At 47.0% G+C, this 25731-nt stretch overlaps 1 protein-coding gene across 1 annotated transcript in view; it reads right to left on the minus strand.

Annotated features, from left to right (window-relative positions):
• LOC144741941 (integrin alpha-11-like) overlaps positions 1-25731 on the minus strand; it is a 103636-nt gene that overhangs the window by 59474 nt on the left and 18431 nt on the right. The window contains 4 exon segments of the mRNA XM_078624437.1: positions 1220-1347; positions 3971-4085; positions 9818-9909; positions 11471-11583. Coding sequence (XP_078480563.1) covers positions 1220-1347; positions 3971-4085; positions 9818-9909; positions 11471-11583 — 448 coding nt within the window.

Raw genomic sequence — 25731 nt, forward strand, 5'->3', positions numbered from 1 at the left:
GTGATTCATTTCACTACATTTTAGTAAATTTAGCACCATTTAAAGAAAAATCTATTATCACACGCGATTGTCAAAGTCGAATTGAATCGATGCATTCTCTGATGCTTAATTTCAAGAAAGATAAAAACAAACATCGCCTTGCTCTCAGATGTGTGACCATTGTCTTTTGGAGAAAGAGGCTATGGCTTTGTAGCACTGAAAATAGTTCTGTTCAGGCCACTGACGCCTTTCACCGTATGACTCATTCACAGAGAACTGCAGCACTGCCACCAATCAATTCACATGCGAAAGCCAATCGCAGCACTCTAGGAATCGTTGCCAAAAACACTCAGAATCAGTTACTCGCGGTCTGGCGTAAGTTGGCCCACATCTGGCGTTGCAGCGCAAACCCTCCCCGTCGCCTGAGCCGCGCTACTGCCAGCGACTTGGGTTCGGGGACAGTCACTGCTACAACCGTGCTGCCCCTGACCCTCACAGGGTCTTCCCAGTAAGGTCATGGGGTCACGGTTGGTCAAGGGCACCGCACGCTAGCTTCATGCACACACACACGCACACACGCGCTCACATGTATGAGCGGTGGTTGCGTTGCCAGAGGCAATCCCACTGGACCGCTGCATCTGTTTTCGATGCCGCTTCGACCTAATTCTTTGTTTGCAGAATTTTATCGCAGGACACATTTTCTTGGCCGTCATTTCGGCACTGCAGTTGCACTTCCCTACATATAATCCCTCGCTTGCTTGAGCAGACTACAGTGCATACATAATTGTAAAGATAATATACGGCCCCCTGTCAATCAACTGCTGGATGAAAGCCACCGTTGATCATGTAGGTTGCGTGACTGTACATCACCACCCTGGTTGGTGCTGGTTCGTGAATGGAGGGCCCAAGACTTGTTCAGATATCACTTGACACCGACGTTAACCATAGCTGCGTATCCTTGTTCAAATAACACGCAGCAGTACTCATTTGCTTTGGCAGCGCGAAGCCAGAGATCTATATTCCATAACCCTGCGGCAGGATTCACTGTCCAAACGACAACCACATTTATTCGTGATTTACAATCTGGATTTTTTAATCTCTTTATTCTGAAATTGTCTTCAGCATCTCAAATGGAGCCAACTTTGTTTGAGCCACGAATGTGGAGAATCAGTGCGTAGGAGAGAATTGACGAATAACGGCGGTCAGGTTTTCAATATGGCCTTCGCGAGCATCCCCTCACCCGTGTCTGGCCTGGCCCGATGTGAAACTTCTTGACAATGTTGATGAGAAAGTTTTGGACCTCCTGCCATGGGTAGATGCTGTTAGAACCGTCCAGGACGATGACGATGTCCATGAAGAGGCCACAGCCTGTCACACAAAGAACAAACGTCCAGCACATGAACGCGACAACACTGATCAGTTCCATTATTTGAACATTTGGCTTTTTCACAATTTAATTTCACTTACGCTGTCGGCGTCATGCCATTTGTAACTCTTACAGAGAATTAAATCACCCAAGTTTAAAGAATGGCTCATGGAAGGAGATATCACAGCACTACTTCTGAGATCCATTCAAGTAACATATTAGTCAGGCTGGGGGTCCTACAAATTCCCATGTGCCCTACGATAGAAGATTTCATCACATGGCAGTCAAAACTAAAATTCTCCATTTTTTTATGTCAGAGCTGGAATTTATGCCACATGCAGTGAAAAACTAAATGTTATTTAATGGGATTTTATCACGCATTTATTAATGAACGGGCTTAAACCACCATTTCGCTTCACGTGAGAATCCAGTATAATTAAGAACAGCTTTAATTACGTTTTAATCACAGATTTGAATCCTGGATCTCGGCGGTGCCCACTCAATACTACGACCACTGACCCTCCTGGCCACCTCCTGTAAGCATAATATAGCCTTGCCCTGGCGGTCTATTAGACCATTTAGGATGACGATAATGGCCACAAATATGGACACACCCTGCCGAGCAGAGAAAGGACATCCAGCATATGAACACGGAAACACAAAGCAGCTCTCTAGTGAATAAATACATAAGCATGCCGCTGTATGTATAAAATAATTCAAACAAACGAATGGCTTGCTTACGCGGAGGTGTGTGTACATTGGCTGTCTGCAGAGTCAAAGCATGCACTGGTTGCCTAAATAATTAAGTCCTTTGGAATGTTCGTAATTATTTGTGCGTGTTGCAGTCGGTATGTGTGTGTGTGTGCGATTGAGGTCGGTCAAGTTCAATTCTTGGGCGTGATGCACATTCGTGGCATCTGGTTTGTGAGCCGAGTCCAGGTCCTCTGCTAAGTTGATGCCCAAAACTGAACACACGTGTAGTGAGCGACTACCGAGACACGTCGTGTAGAAGGCTTCTTGTTTATTCTCACACTTTAAACACAACACTGCGCGATACATCTATGCAACGTTTCTACGTAGCTACACATAGCCGACCCTTCTACACAACCCCATCGTCGGTGTCCAACTGCACAGCTGTCTGACTAGCACAGCGACGGCGACGATGAGAGCCTTGCAGAAGATCGGCGACGTGGCCGGACGACGAAGAGAGATGACGGCGAGCGGCGACGCAGCCTGGACCCAGGACCCGCAACAGCACCGAACCTCTGGTTCGATCCCCCTTATATACACCTTGGCGCGGCTAAGCCCCGCCTCCGGCCACGCCCCCTTCCACAACCTTCGAGCAGGTTCCCGGAGCTTCCCGACTGACTCCGCCTTTCACCTTTACCCCAGATACGCCCCCCTCATGATTAGACATTATGTAACATGCCCATATCTGCGATTACCCCTTCAGGCCGATAGGTGGCACCTTGTCATTACACTTGTATAAACATTACCCCCGGGAAAATTAAGACAATCGGTCATGCGTGGCACTGCCCACACCACCTCCATTGTGTGTTCCATTCCAACCGTGATGGATGTTAACCAATATCATTGGCTCCAAGAGTCTGTAGGGCTACTTGAGGGATCACTTTGCACGTGTATGAGCGTGTTAGTTGATTTATGGGAAGCTGTAGTGTAGCGGTTAGCGCGCTGCGCTACGAACCCGGTGACCCGAGTTCATTTCCCGCTCAAGGCCAACACCCGTGGCGAATATCTGAACTGGTCCTGGGCCTCCCCTAGGTCGACTCAGACTCAAATTAGTACCTGTTGTGGTATGTAAACATCGCCACTGGGGAGAAAAATGTGGTTGGGCCTGGTGCTGGCCACCCACCCCTTCGTGTACTGTGCCAATTTTCATAGGTGCTCACTAACAGCACTTGCCCCAACAGTCTGTTAAGGCGCATTCGGGGGATCTTTGTCGTTGACTTCTTGGCCCTGGTCCATTCCTAGCTCAAGATTTTCCTCTTCTCATCCAGTGTCTTCATATATATATGTATACCTTCCCATTTCCCTTGATACAGCTGAAATTAGATGGTGCATCAATCCAAATTTCGTTGTAATAAATATTGCATTGCACGGATCAGCAGTCGCTGAGTATGCATAATTTTATAAACGTCTGAGTCTGCCCCGTGACCTCCTGTCCAGCGTGCCTTCCCTTTTCTACGTAGCATCAGAGCGCACCGAGCCTGGCACAGGTCTCCTGGTGACGCCGCCACCACTATCGATGGCGGTGAACGATAAGTGTTGTGAGTGTTTGTGTGCGTGTGTAGACTACTACTGGGCAGTTGGAGGCAATCACCCCCAACAACAATGCACGGTGGGGGACATTCACAACAGTGAGCAGAGCGCCAGGCGGCTAAAGCGCAGCAAGTTGGCACAGTGGGGAGCACAGGTGGTGTAACTGCGAGTCATCTCCGTTAACCCATACTACCTGGGTCTCTTCCGTGACCTCCTGCCAGCGAGTCATCGTCACTTTGACGCATGCTTAAAGTGCACCTTGCCTGGCACGAGCGCAGTGGTGATGCCACCGTCACTTTTGTGGCAAATGGTGTTCGCCATCATCGTTGGTGTGTGCAGACTCACGCTGTGCGGCGGGCGTGAGCGTGCTTGTCACTTGGAAGTCGGCGCTCACATTGGTACAAACACCAGCCGTGAAATAGGAGCTTCCGCAGTGCTGGGCCCACAATGGCCCACACGCCTAGGGGAGCAGGGGTAAGGGGTCAGAGGTTGTTGCGGAGAGGGGTAGTGATGGGAAGGCATCGATAAATGGGAGTTGTTTTTGTTGATGAGAGAGAAATGGCAGATCTGATCTGAAAGAGTCGAATAGCATTGTTCCATGTTGTTCTTATCTCTCCCCTTTTATTTCTTCTTAAGTAAGTTCTGCACTTTACGCTGGTTCCTGTTATATAAATATAGACCATCGTGACTGAGTGACTGATGTGATTTTTAATGATGTCGCAGGTGGGTTAAGAGGCTTACATTTGGTGCACATAGTGATGGCGATGCTTATTTAGTTGCCAGATGTTAAAGGGTCTCGTTTGGCTTTTTTTTTATTTTGGCCACAAAAAATATTGAAACCAAGAGGTTGAATTGTTTGGCACACAGGACAGCAGGGTCAGCCTCGACTCCTAAATTGCAAACAGTAAAAAAAAGATCACCATCATCGGTGAATGAAGCAATTTGCCGCCAGTGGAGTTTGTTGTGAATTCCAATTTGCCAGTAATTGCTACCAGTTACGAATGTAAACTTTGTTAGTTGCCAAAAGGTTGATTTACGTTATTTACCAAGCGCAGACAACAATTCAGAGAATGCAAATGCATAACGTGCAACACGCAGTGAGCGAGCGTGAATACAAAGCATTTAACTTAACAACAACAGATTTGTTGACATGCGATACTTTAAATGGATAACAACGCTACGAGAGTCACGTGCGTGGCGCTGCATAATTATGAAGGGAAGCACCACGTTCACAAACCGCTGGGCAGGGGCGAGGGTAAGCACAATGGGCACCATGGGCGCAAGTGCCCTTTGCGTACGATCAAAGGACTCGCCGCGCACGTGCGGAGCTGTGAGCGTGCGGCACATGGCAGGGATTTCAGCCAGATGCTTGGCCCAAAGCTGGCGCGGTAGCTTTGGGCCAAGCTCCTACGTGACCACCGTCTGGTGCTACTGGAGGAGGCTATGGTTGACCCACAATTTTCTCACAGCTAACGCCACTGACTATCCATAATAAAGGAGGGTTTTTTTGGGGTTGGATCGCGTAAATATTAATGTGTCGTTAAACCCGCCACCGCCCGACACGGCCAATTAGTTCAGGTTTGCCGCGTGAACAAAACGTGCAATTAAGTTGCTACTTCAGCACACCGGTGTGTTGGAGAGTAAACCCACAACTTTTACGGATTAGTCGATTCAAATGAACGCATCATCAGCCTTGGTCCGTCCGCTGCTGGATGAAGGCCTCCCCAGAGCCGTCGACCTCATTCGCGGTCTCCCGGCGCAACGATTCCATCGAGTTCCTGCATCGCTAGCTAATCTCCTTGTTCCATCTCCACGCTATGGACGTCCCTTTGGACATGTTTTCTCCTTTGGTTGCAACTCGTCACACCGAGTATTGGATATCCGTAAACTAAAAGAGCTTCACAGCTCATCAGATTCCTCCTCCAGTCTAAATAAAGATTCTCATCCTGAGTATCGATCACCCGTCACCATCCCATCTAACGATGTGTTCTGCCTCAAGCCCTCTTGCTTGTCCTTATTGTCAATGTTGATTTGGCCAACTTCTGTATGTTCCTCTAAATCCACGTGTTCCTCTCCCTGTCTCTCAGTGACATTCCAAGCATGTACCACTTTTTTGCTTTATTTTACTTTTCATCTCGTGTTCAGTTTTTTTCATTGTAATTCGAAGTATGATCCACACTGATCATTGCCAGTCATAATAATACACTCATCTAATTGTGCTGGATGACGTTTTATCTTCTTCTTGGTTCTTTCGGTAAAGTCACGTAGAAGGGAAATAATAAAATAATAAAAATAAAACATAATAAAATACAATTCTCACGACGTTTCGGCCACAACGCAAGCAGCCGATCTGTTCTTCACCTGAGGACGGCTACTTGCGTTGTGGCCGAAACGTCGTGAGAATTATTTTATTATGTTTTATTTTTATTATTTTATTATTTCCATTCTACGTGACTTTACCGAAAGAACCAAGAAGATGAATCCCTGCAGTCACGAAAGCTTTAAATCGTGAATATGTTAGTTGCATTTTCCTTAAACAAATATTTTACGAAGGAAGCACAGAGACAGCAAGACAGACAAACAAAGAAAAGGACAGATTTCCGGAAAATAAAACGATTTAAACTAGAAACCAATGAATCTCTTTTTATTTTACCAGATGAAGCCCGCTGAGCTATATAGCTCTTTTTCAGAAGCGACCTGGCCACAAATGATAGCCCAGTGACGTGGATAATCACGTGGCAATTTATCGAAGCAAAATACTCTAAACCCATGTTCCTAAATGTGGAGGGGAAAACCAGAGGACCCGTTGAAAAGTCCACGCGGCTACGGGGAGAATGTAAAAACTCAAAATAACCCGCGATCTCCTGTATACCAGGCGAAGTAGTTAACATCTCGCCAGCACAGAAACCGCGCACAAGCCCGTCGGATAAGGCACGTCTCCCCAAATACAACGTAAATGTAGCGTACATGGTTAGACACGTGTGATGCAGCATGACCCGTGTCTTTATTTTTCAGTGCAGCACCGAGAACAACCGAGAGACGTTTGAATATATTTTATTAGCTTTGAAATTCAAGGCGGACGTTCGATTCAAGAATCGATGCTTGTTTATTTATCGCGATGAACGTCGCATCTCTAGTGGCCACAAGGCTCACGGGAAATTGTCACGTGTGAGGCATATAAATCAATCGCGATCAATTATTATCCGAACTATTTGGCAAGTTCGTGATTATAATTCACAGTCCTTTGTCAATCTGCTCCCCACACCGTGTCGGTTATAGGGTTGTTGTTTCTTCCTTCCCATATTTCACCACACTGGTCAGTGTGGGTGAGTGAAGGGAGTTGGCCCAGAACCCGATCAGATATTACTCATAAGTGATGTTAGCCATGGCTGAAAATCGAACTCAGGTGACCGAATTTTTTTTACGCAAGGCGCAAACCAGTGCATCACCGCTACACCGACATACAAAATAACCGATCTTAATCGATGAATCTCTGCATTGTTTACACTCCTAGAGTTATTAATACGGCTCACAGTATCGCGTTAGTGTCAGCCGTGGGGTCCTTTGCAGTTGCAGAGTTCGACCCCAGACTGCGGGCACTGCCCTGCTGGGTCAGCGCCGCAGATGGAGGTGAACCGGTGCTGAGGCCCAACCTCAGGAGGAGAAATCATACTCCTTGGTTCTTTCGGTAAAGTAACGTAGGTATAAAATAAAATAAATCACGACGTTTCGGGCGCAACACAAGTGTCCATCATCAGGTGGGAAAGCATGGTCTTCTGCTGATGCAGACTGTTTTAAAAGGTTTGAAATGGGTGTAGCTCAAGGGTCATAAATAAGTGGCAGGGGCTAGTCATGTTAATGGGTTCCTGCAGTCACGAAAGCTTCAAATCAAGAAGGAACAAATCAGCGAGACGCCTGTCTGGATCAGCGTGCTCCTGGCGAAACCGCTGCTTTCATTTTACGTCACTCACTGAAATGTATCTTCTCATCCTCCACGAGCACAACCCATTTTTGCTTTTCGGAGCCTCCGCCACGTAACGAAACGCGATATTTATCGTTTCTCGCTGTGGAAGCAAGCCGCCGTTTGTGTTTGGGACAAATAATAGATTGAGTGAAGGCTAATGCGTGCTGCGCTACTGGTGTTGGCAGGAGCGCTTTTGCCCTCGCCAGCGACCATTCATCTGGCGGTGCCAGGAAATGCAGCGGGAGACCGGGATTCGTTTCACAGTCCGAGTTTGGATTTAGATTTCGCGACCATCGTCCCGGAGTTAGGTGTGCACCTCCAAACCATAACATAGCTCAGGACAGATTTATTGATGGTCTGAATGCATGCAGCTGCGTCTCAAGATGCTGGGCAAATGCCATGACATGTTTCACCAGGAAAAAGAGGTGTATGTTTATGAAAAGCCATGTCTGAAAAAACTTCGTATTCTTTAAGAAAAAAGGACAAAAATCCATTGGGAGAGTTAGAGAAGGTCTTGAGGCTGGACTTGAACTGGGGCGTGGCGCTGGCATCATCGATCACTGGAAGGAGGGAATTTCAGATTGTAGAGGTTACAGCAGAGGAGTGACGTGCAACAGAACGAAGGTTGACTGGAGGCTTTTATAGAAGACGAGTTGCTCTGCAGGAGTGGGAAGCACATGAAAGAAAAAAAGAAAATCAGGTGAGAGAAGAAAGGTTGGCAGGGGCGTGTCCGTAAAAGATCTTGAAAACTGTGAGGGCGATCACAATGAAGTCCATCCAGAACGCGACTGGTAACTGGTGGAGAGGTCTGGATAACAGAGTTTTATGGGCGCGTGTAAGGAATCCATGGAGCACGGCAAGTGCGCACATTGAAACGACCTACAAGCCATGAGTCTATTCCCATTGAGATGGAATTTGGCCCTGGCACCGACACATGAAGAACCACATTTTAACGTCTTGGCGGTACACCGTCTGGCGGTATAAAAAAAGCACATTTTTCGCAATAATTATTTCTTTTATTCACAATCCCGGTCATAAAACCTCGCGGAGTGTGACAAAATCAGTTCTCGTGATGTCAAAGCAGTCAGATGACGAATGTTATGAGGACCTGAACATGAAGCTTCACAGTTTTTTTACCGTTTAGCACCCAGCCTGATGGCGATTGACTGCTCCGTGTTCCAAAGGCAGATTTCACTCCTCGTGCCCTCGACTTCGTCGGACGGTTCCTCGTGTCAACGGACCCAAATAAACGGTCAATATTGACCCTTTCTAGCTCAGTAGATTGAACAAACTTGCAAATCGCGTCAAATGTGGTGACAGGGTCAATTTAAGACTGATAAACAGATTTGCTGATTGAAATTTGTATTCTAGACTGTTTGATGAGGACCGGTGTGTTATGCTGCACCGGTGTACCGCCAATACATCCGTTTGTTTAATATCTGGGGTTTCTGACATCTGCGATTAAATCAGCTTCAGGACAGGCGAAGCGGTCCACTGTGAAACAGGAAGGGGGAATTTAATATCCGGTGTGATGCTAAGGGATGCTGTGCGATACAACATCCACAACTCAACACCGCCGCCAGAAGCGAGGGTCAAGAAAACCTCTGGCCCACAGGCGGACTCACGGTCCCGTAACTCACCCTCTGGTGCTACTGATCTATGCTTCCGGTCGATTGCGTCACCGCAAGGCAGACACGAGAGGAAAAGAATGTATTGTCGCGGAGGGTTGAGTTTAAAGGGATAATTTTAAACTTGAGGTTTGTTTGGCAGAATTATTTGCTTTATACCAAAGGCCAACCGTGACGGAAGTTGATGTTGTAACCGATGAGTCACGGAGCCCGGGAAGCTGAATTTTTACAGATGGAAGTTATCTTTCCCTGTATTTTGCTTGCAAATTGACTACAATAAATAAATAAAAATCGCAATTGAAACTTAAAGAGGCCGCACAGTTTAAATGAAACATTGCTAAGCAGTAAAATAAAATAATGTGAAGTTATTTTATTTCTAACTACGTGACTTTACCGAAAGAACCAAAGAGCATGGATTCCTGCAGTCACGAAAGCTTCAAATCAAGATTGCTAAGCAGCACTGCTTGAAACTTTGAACCATCCGGTGTCATTCACCGTGGTGGCAACACATTTATTTTCTTTCCCCATTATTTCGCCTCTTTGTACCGTTGAACAAAAATGTACACGTCCTGTACACGCCGCAGTTTTGACGTCTCTCACCAGAAATCCATTGCTGATTGGGTCATTCACAAGCGTCATTCCCAGTGTCATGTTGTCCTGCAGTTCAGTGGCGTTGGAGACAGAGATGGAATCTGGAGAGAAAAAATATATAATCCTATACAAACACGAAATGTGGAAAGCCATCAAACGAGGGTCACGATCGTTCACACCCCACTCGCCCCCATCGCAGAGATTCAACGAATCGTCTCAATCCTAGGCCGCAAATCGATTTAAACGGTCGGTTCTTTTTCATCTTTTTTCTACCATCTCCTGTTTATCGCTTCTTGTTTCTGTCCCATTTTGTACAGCTTGATGCACTTGATGCACTCCGTTAGCCTAAATATAATGTTGATGTAACATTTGCATATTGTGTTAAGCAATGGTATGTATGTGGTTTTCACGTGCATATTTGAAGGGAAGTGTTTAATTAGAGAAGTGTTTAATTCATTGTTTAATTAATTTTAATCGATGTCTCATCACGTGCCTACATGTCCTCTGCTGCCCTCATAGTGTCGCTCCCCCCCTCCCCCCAGTCATTCGTGCTATTGGCTCCCTGCTCCCATTCAAGTCCAGGATCAAAACCTCCTTTTTTTCCTCTGCTTATAACCGACTACCTCTCCATACAAAATAAATATTTGCGTGCAGGCGTCTTGAAATATGGTCGCATTCCGACCATTTATAATTTCAAATTGCATCATACTGTGTGGTATAGCAAATTTGGATGCATCGCACGCAGGGGTGCATTCCACCGTCGCCCACTGTGCAGCAGCGTGCAGAAGGGGTCCCTAACCAATCTCGTAGATAGAAAATAAAATAAATTAAATCACGACGATTCAGAAGCAACACAAGCATCCGTCATCAGGTGGGACAACCACAGCAAGACACAATTGCTGAAGTTTACTTAAGTACCCACTTCAGCAATTGTTTCTTGCTGTGGTTGTCCCACCTGATGACGGACGCTTGTGTTGCTTCCATCCAAAACATCGTGATTTAATTTATTTCATTTTATACCTACGTGACTTTACCGAAAGAACCAAAGAGTATGGTCCTTAACCACTCTGCAATATTGCCCTAGGATTTGGCAGCATCATTAAATGGTGCTCCCCACACATATCCCCTGTGCACCATGATGTCCTTCATAGGTGCTCGCGATTACAGCACTTTCCCGAACAGCCAGTTAAAGGCTACACGGGCGAACTTTGTCTTTGTGTGAATGCCCATGTGTTTTGAGTGCTAACATGTGTGTGTGTATACATGCCTGCGTGTTGGTGAATACGCATTTTATATTTGTGTGCAGGAGCGGTAATGCAACGGTTAGCGCGCTGCACTACGAACCCAGCGACCAGCGTTCGATTCCCGCTCATGGCCAACACCAGTGATGATTATCTGAACCGGTTCTTGGTCTCCACTAGTTCGACTCAGCCTCAAATGAGTATCTGGTGCGATGTGTAAACATTACCACTAGGGAGACAAAGGCGGCCGAGCGTGCTGTTGGCCACCCACACCCTCGTGTGCCATGCCGGCCTTCATAGGTGCTCGCTAACAGCACTTGGCCCAACAGTCTATGCAGGCTATACGGAGGATCTTCATCTTTGTCTTTGTGTGTTGGTGAATACGTGTGTTATATTTGTGCGTGCGTGTGTGGGCCCTCACTGCTCAGGTGCAGCGGCACGCAGCCCCTGCGGTAGGTGTCGGGAATAGGACACTTGTAGACATCGCCCATCTTCCGGTAAGGGGTTCCTTCCCAAGGTGCACCCACCAGCAGCCTGGCACAGAGGAGAAGGGGGGGAGGTGAAAACGTTACCACCGACGCACAACGCCTGCGGGGTGAATCGGCCAAACGGGGCAGTGATTTTCCTTGTCGGTGATTTTTTTTGCGTATCTGCAGACACTTAAGAAACCGGCTGAATCGTCGGTGGATAATAAGGTTGCACTCGTTACACACAAAGTGCTTGCTGCCAATGAACCACAACAGCGTGCTGATCTCGTCAAGGAGCGTAAACCACCACGCGAACTCCGGTCACCCTCGCAGCAGCGGCTTGTTTGGCTTTACCATCGAACAAAGACGGTCACCGCATTGCGCGCTTTCAGGTGCGCCTCTGTGGCCGTCTGGAACGCTCTGTTTCCTTGCCGATATTAGAAGTCACTGGAGCGATGCAATTTTAGATCTAGTTTGAAAACTCACTTCTTTGGTACTGCTTTTTGTGCTTGGTTTGTTGTCCTCCACCCACACCTCCGATTAGGAAGGGTTGGCTACATATGGTGCAAAATTAAGTTCAATATACATACATACATAAATCTCGGCAGTGTGCGCTCAGTCGTCTGATGTGGACATTGGCCCCAAAAGCCACCCAGCCCATATGCCAACTTAATTAGGTAACAGCAAAGCCAGTTTTCCATTAATTCAGATTTATATTTCTGGATTGGCACCTCATGCAGGATGCTGCTTGCCCAGTTACAGCTCTGAGCCAGGCCAGACCCAGGAGCTTCTCCCAGACATCGGACCGAAGCAATGGCATCACAATGCAAGCCTTTCCCTACTTGGCTGTGCCTTGGTGAATAATCTGACAGTTGTTTTCCATCCCAAAAGAGTATAGCACTGCTGGTTGGAGAACAAGTGCATGCACATGTCTTGTATATATAGTTGAGCGACTTCCCGACACACGTCTTAGTTGAAGGCTTCTTATTTATTAAGAGCACACAGGTCGATACATTTCATAACGCGGCTACACCCAGCCTCTTCTTAACACGCAGCCCATCTCCGACCTGCGCTATGTTGGCTGGTTGACGCCCCCTTTCTCGAACCTACTAGACCCTTCGAGATGGTTTCCGGAGCTTCTCGACTGACACTGCCCTTAACCTTGTCAGAGATTGGCATAACGTGCCCTCGTCCCTCAACCTCCCCCACGGCATCCTATGTCCCTTTGACCCTGTTTATCTATTCGTTCCAGTTTTCTTCGCATCGCAAGCACAGTCCAGGCCCGATCAAAATTTCAACGATGCATTCGAAATCAGGGGCGGCGTTATGATTCACCACCACCCACCCACGGCGAACTCCGGTAACCCTCGCAGCGGCTTTTGACGAGCCAACGGACAAAGGCGATCACTGCATCACGTGCTTTCAGATGCGCATCAGCGACCGTCTGGAACACTCTTCCTTCCAATATTTGGAATGTCACTGAAGCTGTGCACTTTGAAATCTAGATTGAAAAACTCATTTCTTTATAACCGATTTTTGTGTTTAGTTTGTTGTCCTTCCCCCCGCACCTTCTATTAGTACGGTTGGCTACGTACAGCGCAAAATAAGTTCAACATACGTACACATATCGTTGAAATTCATGGCTGTGATTAGTTAGAAGAATCGATTCTCTTTGGTCTTGTTTTGTCGCCTCGTTTGTATTGTTTCCCATTCTATTCCGTCTCCAATTTACAGCTCTGTTCGCGACACGTGTCCAAACGCAACATGAGCAAATCGCCTGCTCGCAATTCACATGAATTGAAAAAAAAACCTCGTGATAGTTTTTTGTTTATATGTATTACACATGCATGCACAAGTTGACGCTTTGTGTATCGTAAACGTTGAAAATGGATATCGGTAGACGAATGGACGCACCATTGCACCACTATTAAGAGCCTGCTTGCATGGGTTGCAAATAGATCCGAAAGTACTGCACTTTAAACGTCACCGAAGGATGCCAAGATGGAGAAATAAGTTGTTTGGTTGCAGATTTGATGTTTTGCGCATCAAGGGGCCCTTATGAAAGGGTTATGGATTGTTGCGGTGGGGTTGAATGATTGGCGATTACAACTACAAAATTCTTTCTCTTCGAGGGTTTTTGAAACCAACTGCCCTGCCGACATCATGACCTGTGCACTCGTTTTTAGTATGTTTACATCTTTGGTCATGAGAGCCTTTGTAAGTCTTTCAAGACTTTCAAGAGGATCTGACCAATCAACTGTTATCGGTCGTTCACCCCTACTTCACCACATTGATCAGTGATGTGGGTTGGTCTGGGGGGTCGGGCGGGGGGAGTGGGTCCCGGGGGGCTGTTCAGATTTGATTCACGACTGAATATTAGCTTTGACTTGGAATCAGATTTGGGTCACTGAGTTCATAGCGGAGTGCATGGACCACTGCGCCACTGCTCCCCGCAGCCAGTGATGTTCATCAGCAACTTTATTTACCCTGCAAAGTCTCAGTGGGTCTCAGAAGGGGTCCTGCATCGAGATGTTTGCCCCATTCCATGGATGAGTGTTTGACGCTTGGGAGGAATCTCGGGGGTGACACTCAAAGTTCCGCACGGTTAAATTCGAAATTTGCTACTGTGGTGTCCTTTATTGGCTTCCTGTTTTTGCATACGCTTGGCTTGTGTAAGAGAAAGCTAAGTGTTTGCTGCAGAGGAAAAAAACCCACATGCAACCCATGTCAGAAAACCTACTTGCCGTGCTGTTCCCCTACATCACCGGTGGCCAACTGGTGTCTCCCGATCCGCACGCGGTTCTTTACTCCGCCACATGCGGCTCTATCGAAGGGTCGTAACGTACTAACGCAGTAGCAAAGGTTAGTGAATGTGTCCCGTGCTGTGCCAAAAACTGTCAATATATACACTTATTCTAGATTTGAAGCTTTCGTGACTGCAAGGATTCATACTCTTAGTTCTTTCGGTAAAGTCACGTAGGTAAAAAATGAAATTAAAATTAATAAAAATAAAACAATAAAATCACGCCAGATTTGCTATTCTAGCTGTGACGGTCCCACCTGATGACGGAGACTTGTGTTGCCTCCGAAACGTCGTGATTTTATTGTTTTATTTTTATTAATTTTTATTTCATTTTTTACCTACGTGACTTTACCGAAAGAACTAAGAGTATATATACACTCATATATACACACACGCTTGGCTCCCTGCAGAACTTGGTCTGTGACAGGTTGGCCACCCCTCACCTAAATCTACCCCAGTGCTCTGCACGTGATTGTGTCACATGCACCAGTGTTTTCATCCCGGTGTGTGTTCCACGAACAACACCCCACAACATTTCTGAATTGCAAGCGTGTATCACCGGCACGTGCAGCGAACCACCCTCCGACGGTAATGCGAATAATCTTCTCTTCGTGCGGCGGGGGGTTGATCAGGAGACGTTTGTACGTACGCGTCGGGGTTTGGCGAGTGAGCCGGTGGACGGCTTCGGGAGTAGCCTGGTGATGGCTATCTGAAATGGGTGCTATTTCAGATAATCATCAGCGAATGGTCCAAGTGGCAAGAGGCGTTAAGGTTGGTGACCACGGTCGCACTGAGGGCTACTCTCGATTCTCCGTGAAGGCCGAAGATGGCCGCATCTGCCGTGCGATGAAAGGAAACCCGCGGTGGCTTTATTTAAATTCATAGCAAAGTAGTCTGGTATGTCTCGAAACGTAATTGTCCTTCCCTCCCCTCCCCTCCTAAATAATTGCTGTCAGGCATAAGTAGATGTGTTTTTGTTCATCGACAAAGGATATTTTGCAGTGGCATGGTGAATCAGGTTTTTCCTAGTCGTATCACATTCACGTTTTCAAAAAAAAACATCACTCTGTCAATGTTGCCCCACCTCCCCCACCCCATCGCGCGCACATTTCATGCCCAACAGCGCACGAGGAAGAGGGTTGTGTGAATGACGGTGCGTGAGGAGTCGTCGGTGGAAATAATGAAATAATGGTTGCCACCGAAAGAATTAACTGCTCGAAAACTCAGGTAACGAAAAAAATGGGGGGGGGGGGAAGAGCTCAGACACAAAAACACGTGTGTGGGTGGTTGCCGGCTGTGTCGGCGGCTACCCCAGGGCTCGACTGCGTGCCGCCGTTTTTTTTGTTGTAACCATCATCATTATGCCTCTCCGCTCAGACACACACGGCCGCGGTTGCGTAAACCTCCCCCCCTCCCCCCCGGGGTATCAGAGTTGAGGCTCTAGAACCGAGCGGTGCAGTCACAACAGAGCACATGTGTTCTCTCTTCACGCACAAGTGTTCCATATTTACTCCGTTTAAAATTTTAAAAAAGAATGAAAACATTCCGGAAACTATCAATAATTCTCCGCGCAAACTCTCTCTCTCTCTCCTCATTCCACACTCGCTATTGTATGACCTTGTTATTCACCTCTTTCCTTGTTTTTGCCATCAATTTTCATCCTTTATTTGACCAGGCGAGAGCCTGTTGAAATCCATCGCCTCCTTTACAAATCAAAGTCCGAAATCACTCGAGGTGATCTGATTTTGGGATTCGGGCTTTTCCACCGTACGACAATGTGCCATCCTTGTCAATGGGATGACGTCCCAGTGTATTTAACGCACATGAACAGTCCTTTGCCCGTCGACTACTGGATGAGGTGCCTCCCTCCCCAAGCCGTGCGGATCGTGGGGTATATTCCACCATTCTCGACCACAGTTTGTCTGTGCACGATGGCAAAGGTGGGTGACCATAGATGAGGGAGCACAGAAGCACAGTCGAAAAACATCGTACTTTGCTGCACTGTATCGTCTGCGGCCCACCCCAGAGCCATCTCAGAATCAATAGCCCATGACACCTGTCACGTATGTACGCATGTATGTTGAACTTCTTTCGCACCGTACGTTGCCAACTGTGCATCGTTGCAGGCTCACACCCTGCTGAGCTTCTGAGACCTGGCGAGATGCGGCGGCGCATTTTGCGGGGTGGTTTGATAACGGGCGTCACAAAGTGACGGCATTCCGTGGCGAATTCTCAGCAGTAATTACCAGACGGCTGTAAGAATAAATCCGCCGACTGTAAAAACGTTGGCTCAGCTGGCGAGCGACTTAATCAGCCGTGATTAAAGCTACCTTTTATTTTCACCCCAACCACACACACACACTGTGCCTTAACTCGGGTCACATTTGCAGCTGGAAAAAATATTGGTGGCAAACTTCGTCAAAAGCCTTTTGTTTTGCCGCGTGTCCTTTTGCGTAACTCTACCACTGCCAGCCTCCTCGTAATGTCCATAAAAGAATGTTACCTCTCACGCTGGAAAAAAAAGACATGTTTGTTATTTTTACTGCGCTGAGAAGCTCTGCGTGATCGCTCTCCTGTGCCGTTTCACTGCCACTCTTCCCTTCGCTCACCCGCCCCCTTTGCTCCATCGTGCACGGTCGTCGCCCCACTGCTCAGTCCATCGCTCAGAGCGGAACTCGTTAACAACTTGAGGTGCTGAAAATTTCATTTTAATGGCACGATGGAAGTCTCGGAGCAGGTTTCGGAGGAGAGAAGTTGAATTTTATCAGTCCATAAAATCCAAAGGATGTGGATTTGGCACATTACCATGGATGAAGGCTTCTAGAATGAAGTTCTGGAAGGAAGGATGACACTACATGACTCTATTTACCAGTCTTCTACTGGTAGGAACCACCTGGTTCCACCAGCCCACAGGGAATTATTGTGTCCGTCCGTCGTGCATCCAAAAATGGGAGGGGTGGGGTTGGGTGGAGAGGGTGGGGAGGGGTAGGGTGGGGAGGGGGGGGTGGGGAGGGGCTGGGTGGAGAGGGTGGGGCTGGGTGGGAGATGGGAGGGGTGGGGCTGGGTGGGGAGGGGCTGGTCACCCCGTGGTGCCCTTATAAAACTCAACGTTTAACCTACTCACGCTGGCTTGTGCCCGCCCTCACAGTCGGGCATATTTGCGGAATACACCACGCCGCCGTTGGCCCTGGCCATTGACCGAGCAACCCAACGTTCTTACCAGCTCCCTCCGCAGGAATGTGTTTAAGCACTCTAGCCAAATGGCACTTCCTTGGCTCGAACACTTTCCATCCTTGTCCGATCTTGAGCTCTCTTCATTTCACTCCACTAACCCCGTTCCTTCAAGTTGCATCTTTATTTTTCTCCCTCTTGGGTTCTTGTGCAATTTCCTTAACTCTAGAACGCCCTTCCTTCATTCAGCTTTCACATCTGACAATGTGCCCAATCCATATAGGTTTGGCCTTTTTCTGGATTGTTCTCATCATACTGCTCCTCAGGTGGTACTGCCAAATGAAATGTCTGGTCTGGACCTCTTGACTACGGTTCTGTCTCTGGCTACCTCGAGGTGCAAATGAGGTGGCTGCAGAAGTGGCCCGAGAGAGCTACTCATGAGAATGCGATAGTTAACGTCATTGCGTGTTGATTATCTCATAAAATGAGGGCTTGCTTTCGTGCCCAAATGTGAACGCAGGATTGATCAGAACTCTCACCCACCCCCAAGTCCAAACTCTCCCCCCCCCCCCACCGTCTCTTCCCAGAGTCGATGCTTATCATTCCGACTCGGTCTTTAAGATGGCTTTATTGGAGCGAAATGACGCAGATTGCAAGCGTCACCGGTAAGACTGCGGTCCTCGATGAAAATTCCACATTTCTTATAAATTGGAGCTGGTCAGGGCAACCTGCCCCACTTAGATAAGTTCAACCAGCACCTCTAGGTTATAACTTAAATGGGCGGATTCAAACTACCTATCTTGTTTATTGAGTGCCCCTGAGACCATAAACATTTACATTGTATTTATATTTACTAGAGAAATAAAATTGAATGTTTTTTTAAATATATAATCTGTTCTAGCTGCTTCAATGGGACATTTTCTAGCATGAGGTGATGCACTACACACTGCTCATGCCATGCCCATTGATAACATGATTTTAAATACAAGCAGGGGGGAAATATTAAAATAATTGACGATTTTGGAGAATGTGTCCAGTTGCGTATGACACCTTCAGTGAAATTTTCCATGCGTTTGTGATACAATATGGTATATGTATATTTGTTGAACTTCTTTCACACCATACATAGCCAACCGTGCTAATCAGAGGTGCGATTTAGGGAGGGGTGGGAAACATCACTCATGATTTTATATTAAACCGGAAACTGGTCTCCGTGCTATGTGAGCCCTGTGTCCCGACGAGAGGCAAATGGCTTTTTACCTATCTTATTTCACAAGTTAAAGGGTACGCAAGCCAGTTATGCCAGTGCAAAAGTTCAGCAAATGCCAAACAGCTCATAAAAGCAGTGAATTAAAATTGACCCAAACACGAAGTGAAGCGTTTATTTTTGCATAGTTTCCGTGAATTTGTTCCTTTTTTATATTTCTAACCCAGCTTCATCAAGCACACTAGGAAAATAATAGGGGCTTTGCTCCAAGAGGCAATTCCAGCACACGGTATGCACCAAATGTGTTAAAGGTCCAACTTTGGCTTCTTGGGAAAGCGTTACCCAAAATACCACAAGTGCCGACCACTGCAGCAGAAGCGTGCCTACAGAAGCATGCCTCTTGTCTTCATTATTTGTTGAAATGTTTTTCCTTGCGAAACCGCCGTCATTGAAAAATGAGGCTTATTTCAGTAACACCTTTTTTTACAAGGTTTGGGCAGAGAAAATCCGGTTTTGTTTTAATTCCATTGCTTCCAACCCAACACGCACGTAAAAGGTACCATTTATTTATACTCTTAAACAGCTCGTTGAAATAGTTTTGTTTTTCGTGCCCTTGTCGACGTACTGAAGGCGCTGGTTGAAAGAGCGGAACCATGCCTGCGTTTCTGGAAATCCCTGCTACAGGCGCTCGGCTCGGCTCGGTGGCGTAGATGTCGAGTGTGCAGGCGGTGCAACTGCACAGGGCCCCAACGGGCTAAAGGCCTCCGGGCGCTTCCCCACACGGCTCGGCTTGCGGTGTCATTGCAACCACAGCTCCATGCACGTCTGAAACCACGGCCCTGTCAATGTGTCTTAACTCCCCGATGGTCACCAATGCTGAACCATCTTATGAAATGTCTACGCCTTTAAAAATAAAAATAAAATAAGAATAGGTTTTACCCTTTCTTACTCTTAGGTTTTTTCGGTAAAGTCACGTAGGTAAAAACAATGTGATTTAATTTCTATTATTATTTCTATCATTTTATTATTTATTTTTATTATTTATTTTTGCCTACGTGACTTTACCGAAAAAACCTAAGAGTATGAATCCTTGCAGTCACGAAAGCTTCAAATCTAGAATTTACCCTTTCTGGCAATAAAACATATATTAAGATGTTCAAATACCAAATAGAAACCTTTTGCAAGAAATCAAGTTCGCATTAACCACACGTGATTGTGCAAAAGGTTTTATTTGGTGTTTGAATATCTTAACACCTGTTTTGTTGCCAGAAAGGATAATACCTATTCTTATTTTTCATACTCTGATACTGCCAAAAATGTCCCATTTTGTAGCCTTTAAAAATGTTATGGTGGAGCGGCGGTCTGCGGCGGTGTGCGATTGTGCAGTCGACATCACATCGTGAGACAAAGCACCAATCGCACATCTCGCTGAGCAGCGCAACCCTTTGTGTTACTGAACGGGTCCGCAGAAGCGGAAGTCACAGACATCCCGAAATGCAACTTAGAAAGCGGCATGTGGCACAGCACATATCAGCTGGGTCTTGGCGAGACGCATAGTGATTGTGGCCTGGTGGTGAAAACGCATGCCGAGTTTCATCATTTTTCTCCTCCCACGGACACTGAATTGGGTCACAGATGGGGCTGCATTTCGACTCAGAGGTGACGTCCTCCCTGGTTAAATGGTGGACGTAGGGAGGGAGGCAATACATGGAAGAGAGGCCCTTGGAGAGAATGGGCTTGGCACGAAGACTGGGGGGTGGTTTAGGGGGATTGCGGAGGAGGTGGGGTAGTGTTTTGGTCGACCTGAATATTTTAACCATCAACAACATATAAACCGCTTCGTCAGAACAAACCTTGGCGTATTATCATCACAACGGTTGTTGTTTACGATCAAGAGACACGGGTTCAGGAATGGGTGACACTTCGCAGCCATCGACAATAACATTTATCGTGATCTCGTTTTGCAATACAAAAACGGAAATGGCTGGAATTTCTGTTGGATTGTCACGGTTCATGTTGAAAACAACATATTTTTCGAATTATACTTAAGGAAAACACCATGGGATTACGTAACCTGAAAATCCATCGAAAACATGATCTTTCAATGAAATATTACCTGTTTAATAACAATAATAATCTCCAATGCTTTATATTCTTGGTTTTTTCGGTAAAGTCACGTAGAAGGGAAGTAATAAGAGAATATAAATTATTGTATTATTTCCCTTATTGTTTTATATTTATATTATTTTATCATTTCCCTTCTACGTGACTTTACCAAAAGAACCAAGAATATGAATCCCTGCAGTCACGAAAGCTTTAAATCTCCAATGCTTTGTTAATTCAATGCTGGTTGAAGGGCTCTCCATGCCGTGCCGGTCAAGGGGCTTGTTTTCACTATACTTGACCACGGCTGTGAAGGGAAGGAGGCATGGTGCACGGGATCGGTTTAAATATTGCTCTGCAATGATTTTAGCCATGGCCGGGAATACAACACAAGGTTGTCAGGTTCAATAACACAATGAGTGAATAAGCGCACCACCGCGCCACCCCATCTCAGACGCGGCCTTTTAAAACAAAACAATCTCTTCACTTGAAGTGATTTTTTTTGTGCCTGTTAACCGCTCTGAATATTCTGCTGGGAATAACAGCTGCATGACTTCACTCTGCATTGCTGGCTGTGTATGTCTGTCCAAAACCTCAAGTATTATAAGAGCCATTCGTTTCTCTGGGAGAGATCAGACAAGTGCCAGCACGCAAACCCTATCCATTATCAGAGCGAATGAGTCATTTTCGGCAGGCAACGAAAGATGCCTGCCGTGGTGTCATGGTTACCACACCGGACTTACAAATCTAAATCCAGAAGGCCACCAGTTTGACACCCGGTATGGCAGCTGAAACAACGGTGCAGGTTTCTTATACCCCCCCTCCCCCCACCTCTATCGACCCAGCCATTTCAATGGGAGCACTACAGTTGATCAGCAAGTCGCGTGCGGTGAGGGTAAAGTGGCCAGCGTGGAAGAGTAGGCCAAATACCCTCTAATGGGTAGGGGAGAGGGGGAGTCTATTCTGCTCCCTTTCAGTGGAGACAGTTCTGCCAGTTGTGGCATGTGTAAGTAATTGCAGGGCTGCACCTTTACATTTTAGAGGATGGAGCATATTGAGGCTAGAAAAGAGCAGGAAATTCGCCGGTTACTCGTAACATTATAATTGTCTCTGATGGCATGAACTACTCTGCCTGCGTCACTTCTGAAAGATCCATTCGGCGCGTTCGTCAACCTAAAACCATAATTGTTTCTTCTCCAGCTAGGCAATTACTGCATACCAAGCCGGCGTTCCTTCTCAAAAAAATTCTGACCCCTGTGTTTGCCGCCCGTGATTGGGGCCTCATCACGAAAATAAAAGCTGATTGGGTTTCCTCCCCTCGTTTATCCAAAATCAAACCAAGGGACACCCCCCACACCCGAGTCCCATATCCCCTCGGTCCGTTATAATCTGCGATGTCAACGAATTCTCGTCCTGCGATTATATCGACGGCCCCCACTTCGTGACGCAGCGGCAGACGGCAGTGCAGCAAAGCCCAACGGTTGTGTTGGAGTTCTATGCTCAAGGTGGTCTCTGTGCTCCCCGTGTTCGCCAGCACGCACTGATCAGCGGCGTGACTGGCGGTCGAATAACCTCCACGACACCCCACGGCGTTGGGAGGCCCTCATCCAGCAGTGGATTGACAAGAGGGCTGCACTTGTACCCGAGAGGCTATTGAGGCAACGTCTTGACGATGGGTGGCCTGGCAGTAAAGATGCTGGCAATCGCATGATGCAAACGCTTCATGCCGTCGGGTGGTGGAGCAGCGGTGCGAAGGTTAGGGGCCGTCCATAAATGACGTCACGCGATTTTGGACGATTTTTGACCCCCCCCCCCTCGTCACACGGCGTCACAAATGTCTGACCCCCCCCCCACCCCCCTAGGTACGTGACGTCATTTATGGACGGCCCCTTAGTCCGCCGCGCTATAAACACAGCAATCTGAGTTTGATTCCCGGCCACGTCTAAACACCGGTGGCGTTTGACATCCGAACTGCTCCTGGGACCCTCCACGTCGCTAAAAGCCGCATTGACAGTCGCGGTGAAGTATGGTCGAACAACAAAGGCCGATGGAGGCCACGCGACCGATACGGCCGCGGCGGGGGTGGAGAGGAAGCACAGATGATGGGGAGAGAAGAGACATGGGAGGATGAAGAGAGAAGAGACATGGGATGATGGGATGAGGCAGAGGGAAAGGGAGAAAGACGGAGGACAAAGAGACGGCTTCGAATTCGTGTTCCCGGAATAGCGAGCGAGATGATGATGTCGTACGAGCAACGAAGAGCAAACTGCTCGAGATTCAATTCTCAGTGACTTAGCCATTGTGTTGCTTTGTCGGAGAGGTGGTGAATGGAAAGACCTAGATAAAGGTATTAAATACTGCGATTTAGCCAAATATTAAAACGCTTAGTTTCAACACCGCCTCGTTATAAATAAAACAATATGTTTTTATTCCTTAAAACACGGCCGACGAGCAAAGCGGGATTATTTTGTTTTGTATCGAACAAGAGCCCGGTACAGAGCGGCGAGCGAACAAGGATGGGGTGGTGCGAGTGGCGGCGGGAGAGGATGTAGGCAGGGCACAGATATTCCACGGACAAAAGGCAAGCGGCCTTTCTTAATGAGACGTCCCCCCCCCCCCCCCCGTGTGGCCTCATTGTCACAAGGGCCCCGTGGTGCCCTCCCCGACCGATAATTTGTTCAGTGACCCACGCGGAGGACGGGTCACTCGCCCCGTGCTTTAACCCCCCGGTGGGAGAGGTTTACGGCTGCCGATAATGACCTTGCTCTGAGACCTAAAAAAATATATACTATACTAAAGTACTTCATATATATATCTTGTTGGAGTTTTTTTTTTATAAAAAAAAATCTGTGCAGGAATGTTGACCTTCCCTAAAGCAACTTAACAGATTCCATGAATGTTCTCTGGAATGTTTTTCTTTTATTGTTCAACAACAACAAAACTGCGAATCTGTTGTTTTCATCAAAGTGGGCGTCCTGAAATTATTTAATGCCGAATTCTTATGCAGGAGTGGCAAGCCGAGATCGAGCGCCCGCTCCTGCTGAATCATTCAAACTTTTTCGAAGAAGGCGAACAAGTCTCATGCGACACGGTTGAGAATAACTTAGGGGCCGTCCATAAATGACGTCATTCACCTGGGGGGGGGGGTCAGACATTTGTGACGATGTGTGACGAGGGAGAGGGGGGTTTGAGAAATGTGACGTCACATCAAAATACGCAACTTTAAATAAATATAGAATTGTTATAACAACACTCCTACAACATGAGATTGCAGCGCCACATTAAATACGCACTACAATGACAATAGTGTAAAGCAGTTTTTTTTCGAAATGGAAATATGGTTTTGTGGGGGGGGGGGGCAGAGCTTTGTGACGTCATATTTGAGGGGGGGTTTGACTTTTTGTGACGCCGTGTAACGAGGAGGGGGGGGGGGTAAAAAATCGTCCAAAATCGCGTGACGTCATTTATGGACGGCCCCTTAGGAAGCGCATCACGTTGTGAGCCAACGTTGGCTGGCGAGAGGGCTTTGATGTAGTCGTCGTGTGCGCGCGCGTTGTCTGCATATTACCCACACAGTAGCACCACGCACGTGACACATCCCCATCAAGGGGCATCATTAACGTTGGCATTCTCGAAGATCATCCCATCTGCTTCACGTTGCGCGCTGAGATTCCAGTTTGTTGATTTCAAATCCGTCCGAGGGCGGCCGTTACAATGCGATCGGCTGGACTCCCGATGAGAGTGGCTTCCTCACGCTCGCTCGTGGGTGGCGACATGGGATTTGGGGAGTAATGGGTGGAGTTTGGCTGGCGGGGAGGAAAGTGGAGAAAACTCCGCGAGAAATTATTTTATTTTGGTAAGCGGCTACGGTTGCCGTGGCGACCCGCGCGAAGAGCTACTGCAGATGTGTTGATCTCCAGCGAGAAAACTACGCGCACAGAGCGCAGAGAGACAGAAACTCGGTTCGACTCTTGCAGCGGTGGTCGCGTGATTCTCCGCGGCCTGTTTCTCATAAAGGGGCCGTCCATAAATGACGTCACGCGATTTTTGGACGATTTTTGACCCCCCCCCCCTCGTCACATGGCGTCACAAAAAGTCAGACTCCCCCCCTCAAATATGACGTCACAAAGCTCTGCCCCCCCCCCCCAAACCATATTTCCATTTTGAAAATAAAACGTGCTTCAAATCTCTTTCAACTATTGTCATTGTAGTAGGTATTTAATGTAGCGCTGAAACTCTGATGTCGTAGGAGAAAACATTTATTAAAAAGTCTATTTAATGAAGGAGGACGTGTCTATATTTATTTAAAGTTTCACATTTTGATGTGATGTCACATTTCTCACCCCCCCCCTCGTCTCACATCGTCACAAATGTCTGACCCCCCCCCCCTAGGTGCGTGACGTCATTTATGGACGGCCCAACGTTGCATCTGCTTATCAGTGCGTGCGTGCAAGTCATGTGACGCTCACATTTATGACACTGGGAAAAGAAAGCCACAGCGAGCCCCGAACGAGACTCGCTGCTCCACGCGAGTGGTGTGCTCCACCGAGCAAGGCGTGTAACAATTCATCCCTCGCCGGAGATTCGATAATTTGTCACGGTTCGATTCGAGAAATGTATCTTTTTTTTAGGCTCATTCATATCGTGTTTCTCATTGTTTCTGTTACTCTTAGGTTTTGTCGGTAAAGTCACGTAGGTAAAAAATAAAAATAATATAAATAATAATAGAAGTAAAATAATAAATCACGACGTTTCGGATGACGGGGACTTGTGTTTTATTTATTATTTTGTGTTTTATTTATTATTTTGTGTTTTATTTATTATTTTAGTGTCGTGATTTATTGTTTTACTTCTATTATTATTTCTATTATTTTTATTACTTATTTTCATTTTTTTACCTACGTGACTTTACCGAAAAAACCTAAGAGTAT

Source organism: Lampetra planeri, chromosome 3 (assembly GCF_965212315.1).
Source record: "Lampetra planeri chromosome 3, kcLamPlan1.2.h2, whole genome shotgun sequence".
Taxonomy (NCBI): Eukaryota; Metazoa; Chordata; class Hyperoartia; order Petromyzontiformes; family Petromyzontidae; genus Lampetra; species Lampetra planeri.